This window comes from Symphalangus syndactylus, chromosome 11 (genome assembly GCF_028878055.3).
Source record: "Symphalangus syndactylus isolate Jambi chromosome 11, NHGRI_mSymSyn1-v2.1_pri, whole genome shotgun sequence".
Taxonomy (NCBI): domain Eukaryota; kingdom Metazoa; phylum Chordata; class Mammalia; order Primates; family Hylobatidae; genus Symphalangus; species Symphalangus syndactylus.
In genome coordinates, this window is record NC_072433.2 from 40452571 (window position 1) to 40464615 (window position 12045).

At 34.6% G+C, this 12045-nt stretch overlaps 1 protein-coding gene across 20 annotated transcripts in view; it reads right to left on the reverse strand.

The window, feature by feature from the left end:
• Positions 1 to 666: 666 nt before the first annotated feature.
• The window catches only part of CHD9 (chromodomain helicase DNA binding protein 9), a 278999-nt gene continuing 267620 nt past the window's right edge, over positions 667 to 12045 (reverse strand). For 17 of the 20 annotated variants that reach the window (XM_055232971.2, XM_055232979.2, XM_055232973.2 and 14 more), the window contains 3 exons: positions 9853 to 9981; positions 6560 to 6664; positions 667 to 4150 (listed from right to left, as the gene is read on the reverse strand). In XM_055232971.2, coding sequence (XP_055088946.1) covers positions 3275 to 4150; positions 6560 to 6664; positions 9853 to 9981 — 1110 coding nt within the window. In that variant the 3' untranslated portion in view covers positions 667 to 3274. Of the gene's footprint in view, positions 4151 to 6559; positions 6665 to 6975; positions 7031 to 7973; positions 8382 to 9852; positions 9982 to 12045 lie in introns of those variants that run through there. The other 3 variants (XR_010114408.1, XR_008649331.2, XM_055232982.2) reach the window with 3 other exon arrangements.

A 12045-nucleotide genomic window follows, 5' to 3' on the forward strand; every position in this document is an offset into this window, starting at 1 on the left:
CACTGGAACAGACTACTGTTCCTCTGGGTACTAGATGAAGCAGTTGGTTTGTGTTTATACATTATGTTGTACAAAAATGAAAAAAAGGTTTTCTAAATGTGAAAGTGTAGTTGAATGTGTTCAAGTTAAATGAGTATGAGACTCCACTGTTTTAGTTTTGTAATTAGAGGAAAAACTATTTTCTTTAATGTTTACAAAGAACACTACCAATGGCAATGAGTTAGGAAACACTCTTAAGACTAAGGGGAAAAAATAATTATTGATTTCTAAAATGGACTTCTTAAAGAGGTGAGGTGTATCTCTGAGTATTTCTGAAGTTTTTTAAAAGTCCAAAAACTTAAGAAAATAATACTTAATGTTCAGCATGAAGTTGAGATGGGGCTGCAAAATTGGGGTTTAATAATTTGAATGCCCAAGAAGCAGCTTTTTCTTTTTTTGCAACCACCAATATCAATGAACAATATTAATAAAATTAAATCAAAATGAAAAATTGACAGCATTTAAGATATTGTGGATAAAATTATAGCCAATTTTTGTTTTAAAAATTCTTCCAAGGTATATTTTCCTTTTAAAGATTTACAACTATGGTGTCTGTCATAACTGGAATAAGATAAATTCTATATAAAATTCAATTTTAAAAAGTATTCTCATGTACAGAGGCTGACATCATGGGTAGTCAAAGAATATGTTTAATAAAAAATAATTAAACTTCCATTTGCTCTATAGAACATCATAGAAAGTAATTTAATAAATTACAAATGACTTTTAAAGACGTTTGCTCAACTACAGAAAGCAAATTCAGACTACACAAAACACAACTGGTAAATATTGCAAATGTCCAAAAGAAAGATTGGACTAAGACTTGAATCATAAAACCTGAAACAAGGGCTATAGATACAAGGCAATAACAGCTATAATTCTTTTAGTAACTACCAACACATACTTGGATATCCTTTCAACTGCAACTTTAGTATTATGTAATTCTACTGATTTTTTTTTCCTTATAACCCTTAACTTTACACAACCATATTTGCATGTGTTTTCTTAGCTGATAGCTGGACTTTTCCCCAATGAATATTAAATAGAAGTGTCTTGAAACCTAAGAAAATGTTTAAAGTTATGTTAGACTTAATGCTTTGAAAACTGTAATTGCCTTATTACATAGAAAGAGAATCACTAGGATGTTAACCGAATTTATTTGACCATAATTAGGAAAATACTTTCTCTCATAAATTTGATATAAATTAGATTTTAGTGACAAGATCTACAGATTTTTTTTCCTTTTTTTTTTTTTTTTAATTGGCGAAAGGAAGGAATAAAGATCATGTGGGTAGAATTAGAGGGAGGAAGGGAAATGTGGTTGGTGTTGAAATATTCCACCGGTAAACTAAGTTAACTGTGTTTGAAAAACTTTGGCTATCTCATAGGTGTATTCTAGTTAAACAAAAGTGCAATACTGCAAAGGGAAGATACTAAATATGTAATATATCATTTTCATGATGAAGAATTACTACCCACTTCTCCTGGATGGGCATTGTAGAGACTATTGCTAAGACATTGCATAAAGGACTATCAATTCAAAGTACTATTTTGGGAAAATACAAAATCAATACAATCCCAATGGAACTTATATAATTTTGTAAATACATATAACACTGTCTCTCTAATAAGGGGTTATTTTACATACAGAAACATAATTTACTGGTAAAGGTCTTGGAAAACCTGATACAATTGACTAATTCATGACGAAGCAACAGTTTTATCAAAACATACTGAAAGTATTTTTTCTGTAGGAGAGAACTGGGACACATTTTCCCCCTAAATTTATGCCCTTGCAGACTTTACCACTAACTTACTTGAGTACCAGAAAAATGCTAACATATATCTCTCCTTAGAATGTCAATATTTTTATGTCCAATTCAGTACTAATTGTTTTCAATATATATGAAGGTGAACCTGGACCTCTACCTTGTCAGAATAATAGCAGCTTTAGCAGGAGAAATTGTATCACAAATCAAATATCAGACAAATTTTACATGGTAAAGGATTCTATGAAATTGAACAGAAGCCTTAGGCTTCACTTTTGTGGTTTACAGGTATAACTTGTACATCTTTTTGAGATTATTCAAAGTGCATTTTCAAAATGGGCAACTCAGTATATTTAATATAAACTGATAACCCAACACTGATTCTGGGCAACATTTAGTCTGCTTACACCTAGAAACTTAAAATGAATTTAGACTATCTGCATATTACTTTACCACTATTATCTGTTAATTCTGGAATATTTCCATGACATAAAACACAAATAGAAATCTACACAAAGAAAGCAAACAAACAATTTCTTTTACATGAAGTATGCTGTGTTGAAAGTTCTTTTCAGTGGCATTTCATGAGTTTGCCTTTTCTGAACCCTGGAAACAGACATTACTCATCTGAGACATGATTATTTCTAATAGGAGGCCAAACTTTGAAAAGTTAAAACTAAGTATGTCTATAGGGTGCCAAAGTCACATGACACATGATTATTTTATGACTTAATTTTACTGATATCTGAATTAAGCTCAGCAAAAAGCAAGTCATATTTCTTGCCAGATTAACATGATATATAGGATGTGTTTAAAAAACCCCTGAAAACAAGTATAGAATTAGAAATGAATGTAAACTTCCTAAACTAACTCAGCTGAGGTAACAGGTAGCCAGTTAAATTGGCTGATTGGGAAACTTATTTCTTCTTTAAAACATACTTGTACCTGAATTGGAAACATCAGCAGTGCATCACAACACTAGAGCATTTTCATGTAATTAAAGCAATGGATGGTGATGTAGATTCTACAGCTTTCATGACATTCATTAGCTGCCCAAATTATTGCTGAGTTTTGATCTGTAAATTATAGGTGTCAAGGAGGCTGTAAAACTATATTCAAATTAAATCAGTAATATGCATAAAGTATTCTGTGTTCACTGCAAATATATTAAATATACAACTCTTATTGAGCATAATTTCCATAAAATTAACCCCCAACAAAATTATAATGCCTTTTGTTGTAATTTTACACCTTTATGTATTTGATAGTACATACGAGTTCAGAAACTTATGAATCTTAAGAAATATTACATGCAAAACGTCTCTGAAAGCAGTTTGCACTTCTAAACAAATAACTGAAATGTTCGGTCAGTAAGTTATTGATGCACTCAACACTGGGGTATTTACAATTAATTATTAAAGAAAAAATCCAAAATCAGTTCATATTTTAAGTGCAGAGTCTGGGAATCAGTCTTCATTACTAGAATCTGAATCCTCAGATGACGATGATGTACTATCAGATCCAGATGAAGCATCAGCTTTCTCTGAACCTTCATCTGTGCTGTTTTCATTGAGAGGACTTGGTTCAGTTCCTCCTTTGTCTTCCTGATCTTTAATTCTGGAATCTTCTTCCTTTACTTCTACAGACTTAGACGAGCCTAAGTCACTGTTTTTGTTTTGTACATCAAAAGTATTGGACTGGGACAAAGTTGGAATATGAAGATTAAGGCCTGGAGTGAGAAGCATCCCTGGATAAAGTATATTAGATAGTAACAGTGGGTTAAGAGCTAATGGGTTGGCAGCTGCAGCTGTGTTTAATGCAGCAGTAGAGGATGTGGAAGGAGAACTTGACACAGAGTTTTCTCCACCATTCTCTGAACTTTGGCTCTCTGTCCTTTCTTTTTTTCCTTCTGACTCCTTAGAGTCACTTCCCTTTTTGTCTTCTGTCCCAGATTCCATAGGCTTTGTCAGGAGTCCTCCCATGCCCAACAGATTTGGTAATCCAGCCATTCCTGACAGCAGCATGGGGAACATAGCAGCCATGTTTTTAGCTTCTCCTCCAGAAGGAAGGCCGGTAGGCATTCCCATCAACCCTGCAGTTACTTGCAGTGACTGCAAGTTTTGTAGGTTTTGTTGTAAGGCCTGAAGAGTTGTGAGATCCACACCTGGAAGTAATCCATTGGCTAACAAAGGATTGCCTGAAACACTGGTGGCAGATGCAGCAGCTGCTGCTACTGTGGCCTTTGCAATTCCACTTTTAGGCCGTCTCCCCCGCCTGCTTACTTCCTCTCTCACAACGGGACCAGTGAGAATACGTTCATACATGCTTTCTGGAAGAAATCCCTGGAAGAAATATATATTCATTAATAATCCCTACATGAAAATAAAATAAAGAGTTATTAGCTTATCATACAAATAACCATGAAAAATAGGTAATTATTTGTAAATTTATTCTGTACTGATATTAAATAATCAATTATAATAGCAATAACCTAATTTTATGTAAGTGGTAGCTTCAAACAGCTCTTCCACTTTTCATTTTATCACAGAATAAGTGAGTAAAGAGGTCTTTAGCCTTCCTCCATACTATAAAACATAAAATTGTAGTATAATTCTAGAAAATATAAGGTCCAAAAGAATTTTTTCATGGGTACTTCCATAACCCTTACGTGTTTCACACCATCACTTGTTCTAGAAGACCAAAGAAGTGGCTCCCTTCTAATTGAGAAGAACAATAAAGAAGGAATAGAGGAAGTGAAAGGTTAAGGTTAAAGTAAGATGCTTCATACGAATTATTTTACTTTGGGAATAAAGGAGATAGAGCCATGCTCAAAAAGATACTCAAAGTGGGGTAAGATCACCTGCAGTAGCACTTGCAGATTGGGAACCATAAAGTCCAGGACAACAGAAAACAATCTATGCTACTTTCATGTAATTCTCCCATGATTTTCTGGGTCCCAGAACTCTTAGAAGTTTTAAGAGTTTAGAATCACTGCACAGCACTATCTAATAGAAATACAATGTAAGCCACATATGTAACTTAAAATTTTATAGTAGACACATTTAAAATAGGTAAAACAGAAATAGGTGACATTAATTTTAGTAATAGTCTATTTAATAGAACATAATCTGAATATTGTCACTTCAATATGTAATCTATAAAAATTGAGATATTTTACATTCTTTTTTTCCAACAGAATCTTCAAAATCCAAAACCACTGTGTATTTTACACTTAATGTTAATTCACATTTCAAGTGCTCAACAGCCACATGTGCCTATTTGTGGCTACTGAGGGGCTACTGTTTGTGACAATGCAGTTCTAGATAGTGGTTTAAGACAAGACTCATTTGACTATTGTTTAATTTTGTTTTGAATTGAATCAACTTATTTTTTCTCTTTACAAAGGCATCAGGGCTTATTGCAGAAAACACAACAAAAAATATAAAAAAAAATCCATCATCTCATCATTCAGCGATAACCATTGCTAACATTTCAGTATGTGTTCTATTTTTTTCCTTGTGCAATTATACACATTCTATAATTCCCCCCACCTCCCTTTCTGAAACAAAAAAAAAAATAGAATCACAGTGAACTTAGTTTTATAGCCTGCCCTTTCCATTTGGACACCTGTAAGAATAATATCTATTAATTATTCACCATTAGCATATGTGTAGGTTTTACTATCCCAAGAGCAGAAATACTACTGATTTTAATATACTGTGAACTTTCTCTCCCTTTAGATGTTCTTCTAAGATACGATTTTTTTTTTTTTTTTTTTTTTTTTTTTGAGATAGAGTCTTGCCTCTGTTGCCCAGGCTGGAGTGCAATGGTGCGATCTTGGCTCACTGCAACCTCTGCCTCCCGGGTTCAAGTGATTCTCCTGCCTCAGCCTCAGCTGGGACTACTGTCTGGCTAATTTTTGTATGTTTAGTAGAGACGGGGTTTCTCTGTGTTGGCTGGCTGGTCTCGAACTCCTGACCTCAGGTGATCCACCCGCCTCAGCCTCCCAAGGTGCTAGGATTACAAGGGTGAGCCACTGCACTAGGTCTAAGATATAATTTTTAAAATAGTTGCCTAGGCTGGGAATGGTGGCTCAGGCCTGTAATCCTAGCACTTTGGGAGGCTGAGGTGGGTGGATCACTTGAGGCCAGGAGTTCAAGACCAGCCTGGCCAATATGGCAAAATATCATCTCTACTAAAAATACAAAAATCAGCAGGGTGTGTTGGTGGCACCTGTTGTCCCAGCTACTTGGGAGGCTGAGGCATGAGAGGCATGAGAATCACTTGAACCCAGGAGGCGAAGGTTGCAGTGAGCCAATGTCACGCCACTGCACTCCAGCCTGGGTGACAGAGAGAGATCCTGTCTAAAAAAAAGAAAAAAAAAGAAAAAGAAAAAAATTGCATAGCTTTCCAGAATCTTAATGAACTATTAATTTATTCTCAATTTTTTACTAGTATACCATGATGAATATTCTTACATATTTGCTCATATATTTGATTACTCTTTGTGGCATCATTCAAATGGTATCTTAGAGGTTAATGTAAAAACAAATCAGTATTTATTGATTCTCTGTTCTAACCTGAGAAGCATCTGAGAAATTTGCAACATGTACTGCAAAATAAAAATTGCGAACTGAAAAATGCTGTCACAAATTCATGGAATATTTTATTAATTATAATTAATCTAAGATATAATTGAATGGCACCTAATTTGAAAATAATGTATGAGTTAGTATTCATAAAGTACTCACAGATTGCTTAACAACATCTCCCCATTCAGGAGCTACTCCATATTCTGAATTTTCTTTTAGGAATCTACATAAATCTTTCAAAGGGGGAGCAAATGCACCTCCAACCTGTAAATTAGAAACAGATTGTTAAATACTAAAACACTATTACATAGAAAACTCTTGATTGCTTTTATTGTATGCTCTACAGAGTTTATTTCCTTAAAATACATATTTTTTGAACCACTTTAGATAATCTTTATGATTATATTAAAAAGGCCCACCGTGACCCTGTGGACTACTGATGTAATATATAAACATGTGATAATGTAAATTTTAAATGTTTTAAGTAGAATAACTAGAACAGTAAAATGAATAACTACCATGCTGGACAGGCCGTATAGCCTAGTTAAAAGTACACCCTCTAGAGTTAGACTTACCAGCTATGTGAACTTGAGCAAATCAGTAAATCTCTTTCAGCCTCAATTTTCTGATCTGTAAAATGGGGATAACAATAATACTTCCCTCATAGGGTTTTATAAAGATAAAATGAGACAATTCAAGTACCTTAGCATAATGCCTGTCACATAATAAATATAAGTTATTATATGCCAAGTATTGTGCTAAGTAAATGTAAAATTTATTTTAGTTCTCACTACCTCCTTTGGAGATAGTATTACTTCTATTTTTCAAACGAAGAAACTGAGCCTCAGAGAATTTATATAATTTGCCTAAAGTTAGCTAGTACATGTTACAGTCAGGATACAAACCTAGGTCTCAAAAACCAATACTGTTATCGATTATATATATTGACACCCTAAAAGTATAAAATTATATATATCTTTCATATGTGAAGTATGATATAATTAACCAATCATAAGTGAATAATTTGGAAACAAATGTAATAATATGACACTGAGACAAAATAATATTTTGAAATTTAAATTGAAAATATTACATTTGGACAAATGATTTATACCTACCAATTTAACATCCCTTTAGAGACTAAAAGTATTTATTGAGTAATTTCTTCTTTTATACCACTTTGAATAATTAAATACTATATCTTGATAGGATACAGACAGGGTTTAATATGATCAGTTATATTACCTATAAGTATTTATTTATTTATTTTTTTGAGATGGAGTCTCACTCTGTTGCTCAGGCTGGAGTGTAGTGGCACGATCTTGGCTCACTGCAACTTCTGACTTTCAAGTTTAAGCGATTTTCCTGCCTCAGCCTCCTGAGTAGCTGGGATTATAGGTGCCCACACCATGCCTGGCTAATTTTTGTATTTTTAGTAGAGACAGGGTTTCACCATGTTGGACCAGGCTGGTCTTGAATTCCTGACCTCAGGTGATCCACCCACCTTGGCCTCCCAAAGTGCTGTCATTACAGGCCTGAGCACTGAACCCAACACAAATATTCTTACGTGGTATTTCTTTTTTTTTTTTTTTTTTAAGGAGACTCACTCACTCACTTTTTCTTAAGGTCTCACTCTGTTGCCCAGGCTGGAATGCAGTGATGTGATCATAGTTCACTGCAGCCTTGAGCTCCTGGGCTCAAGCAATCATCCCTCCTGAGCTTCCTGAGTAGCTGGGACTACAGGTGTGCACCACCACACCCCCAGCTCCTTATATTTATTTATATAATATATTTAAAGAAGTATATTTAAATAAGTACATTTAAGGAAATAAGTGTATTTACTTAGTCTCTGTAATTCTGTTGTCTTCTCTTTTTTATTATCTCCTTCATTAAGCTTCTACTGAAAATGGAGGCCCTCTTGGGGGTTTATGGGGATTTAGCAGGTAGATTCTTTTCCTTAATAACTCATCAATCCTTAAGCCTGTACCCGAGAGGCTCAAGACAATTAGAAACTCTACAAATTAAGGAACATGAACAAACCTCTCATGAAGTTACAACAATTAAAAATAAAATTTAGAATGTTTAATATCAAACCCAACAAGTAAAAATTCAAATTGTTTCATTTCCTTAAAATTGGCTAAGACAAACTCATTCATAATATTTAGTAATGTGAATTTTTGGTATAAGATGAAGTAGAAGGATTTGTAACAAAATCTACACAAGCACAAAATTAAGTAAAATGCTACTGAAATGTCACCTTGTTCTTTCCTTAAGACATGTATGCTATACTTTAAAATACTAACAAAAGCTAAATAAGCTATCTCTACAAAATTGTGGGAAAAATTAACATTAACTTTAAAGAGTTGGTATACCCAACAATACTAAAACAACTGTTATTTTAAAATAGTTTTCTTCTAATTCCAATATTTCTTATGAGAAATTCAAATGTTTTTGGTATTTTTATCCTAGCAGTGAGTGCATTTAACAGACAGTAAATCAGAACTAGACTTATGTAAGGTAATTTAGTGTATGAGAAAAATAATGCAATGAGAAATGTGATGTTCTTACACTATCGCCATTTTTTCTTTCCTATTTATTTTGTTGCTTGCTCATCGGAATAAAAAAGTGTGTCAAAGCTATACATATACAAAACAGTGTCACAGGTTTCTATTGTTTATTTTGTGAGGTAAAAGAGAAACATATTAATCCAAACATAAAACAAGAAATCTATTTAAGTCTATTTCTGAAAAATCTCCACTCTATCATTCATCATTCAGTAAAAGAAGATAAGCCACAAAGGTGGCATTAGTCTACAAGGTAACTTTAAGACATTCTAGTTTCATCAATCAGAAATTATGTAATATGCTGATTTTGATAGAAAAAGACACGTTAAGGTCATCTGACAGAAAATTGCAGTGATAAATATATAAATTTATGATGGCTATAATGTGAATGGTGTCCTCTTAGATCAGAGTTTCTTAACCTTTGCAGTACAGACATTGTGAATTGGTATTGTGGGAGTTGTCCTATGTACTGTAGGAGGTTTGGCAGCATCTCTGGCTTCTACCCACTAGATACCAGTAATATCCTCTCCTTGTGGCTACCAAAGATGTCTCCAGACACTGACAAATATTCCTTGAGAGGTGAAATTACCCCTGATGAGAATGACTGTTTTTGATGTAGTGCCCTTGTATAAGTGTACAATCATGTGCAATGGCACTGCTTAGGCACAGATGTGTTAAATGACTTATTTCATGTAATAGCTCAGCTAACGAAGCAAGATTTGAAATTAGACTGCATAAAATTATACTGCATGTCTTCCCTCAGAAATCTGACAGATTTAACTCATTTCCAGGTCTGCTAGAAAACACTACCGCATAATGAAATAGTGTTCTGGAGATCTCTTAAATATTGAATCGATACAAAAGATTAAGAAAAAAACATTAAAATACCTTTCTAGCATTTCTTCTGTTAATCAGTTGAACACGTTCTTCTCCAGTGAGACTATTCACATCTAGTTTATTGGGGTTTCTGCAACGATGTCTTTTTTGTTTGGGTCTTCCCTCATGAAGCTGCATTCTCTAAAATATATAGATAAAGACATATCTTAAAAGTCTTTAACTGTGCAAAACAATTCAAGATATTAAAATGAGCTGATCCAAGTAATTTAATAGCATTTACCTTTTGGTTATTTACATTTCAAAAATATCTAAACTTTTTTATTTTATTTTTTTTTGAGACAGGGTCTTTCCCTGTTGCCCAGGCTGGAGAATAGTGGTATGATCACAGCTCACTGCAGCCTTGACATCCCAGGCTCAAGTGATCCTCCCACCTCAGCCTCTCAAGTAGCTGGGACTACAGGTGTGTGCTACCATACCTGGCTAATTTTTTTTATTTTTTGTAGAGATGAAAGTTTTGCCACATTGCCCAGGCTGATCTTGAACTCTTGGGCTCAAGCTATCCTCCCACCTTGGCCTCCCAAAGTGCTGGGATTACAGATGTGAGCCACCGTGCCTGGCCAAACATTATTTTAATAAAAAGTATCATATCAATCTTTTCTTCAAATTATACATTAAAAAAGTGAAGCCTGGGCAATATGGCAAGACCCCGTCTCTACAAAAAATCAAAAAATTAGCTGGCCATGGTAGTGTACGCCTACAGTCCCAGGTATTTGCTGGGGCTGAGATGGGAGGACTGCTTGGGCATGGGAGGTTAAGGCTGCAGTGAGCCATGATTGTGCCACTGCACTCCAGCCTGGGGAACAAAGTGAGGCCCTGTCTCAAAACAAAAACAAAAAAAAACCCAACAACTCATATCTAGCAATAAAAATAAAAACTCATCCCATCAAACCATGCTACTTCCCTATACAACTATTAACAAAACAGGGCTTAATGTTTGCAGGTATTTCCAGCCAATTAAAAATATTTTCAGGAAACCAACACTCAAACTCTTCAGCTTAGCATACCAGTCCCATCATGGCCTGAACCTACTCAATTCACCTCTTCTGTTCATTGTTTATTTACTGTTAGCTCACTCACTCTTCCACATACTCTGGAATATTAGACTAGTCACTGTTTTATGAATATGCCTTACAGTCATATCCTCTTTTCTATTTTTTTTTTTTTTTTTGAGATGGAGTTTTGCTCTTGGCTCATGGCAACCTCTGTCTCCCGGGTTCAAGAGATTCTCCTGCCTCAGCCTCTCGGGTAGCTAGGACTACAGGCACCCGCCACCATGCCCAGCTGATTTTTGTATTTTTAGTAGAGATGGGGTACCATGTTTGCCAGGTTGGTCTTGAACTCCTGACCTCAGGTGATCTAACTCCTGACCTCAGGTGATCTGCCCGCCTCAGCCTCACAAAGTGCTAGGATTACAGGCGTGAGCCACCGCAACCGGCCATCTTCTTAATAATTCTATATTGCCTAGAACATCCTCTTCTTGTGTTAACCTGGTCAATGCCTACTTACTCTTTTCTTATCCACCAGACAAATGTCAGCTCTATTTTCTTTATCTTTCCTCAGAAACTACTCTGCCTAGGCAGAGTTAATTTTTCTTACATCTGTTCCCATGAGACTTTATACATACCTTTATTATAGTATACTCTCCACCACGTTATAATTATTTAGCTACAGAAATACTACAATAGAGTGTGAGATCCAAGAAATCACTAATGTAAGGTGATTTTTACATAGGAAAATGCTTTTCCTTGGGAAAGCAGACAAATTACATCTTATAATCTTTGGAGAAACAAATGCTGCCCTTAAAAATATGTTTTCAAATCTTTACAATAAAGTGATATAAAATATTATGATAAAATATTTGCAGGTAAAATGATGAATGGATATACAAGTTTAAAAAGTTAATAAAGGCCCTTTTGCAGTGATAAAGAGAAAGGTATAAGAATTCTTCAGAGTCTAGAGTATAGGTATGAGGGCAAAAACTTTATATTGTTTACTGCTATATCCTCAATCTCTTAAAATAATAAGTAGTACATAGTAATCACTCAATAAGAAATTGTTAACTTAATAAATGAATGTTATCTTCAACATGTTAGGAAGTTACAGTGTTCAACTCAGGATTCCCATTATTTTTAGGATTGCAATATTCAGCCAGGTGCGGTGGCTCACACCTGTAATCTCATCACT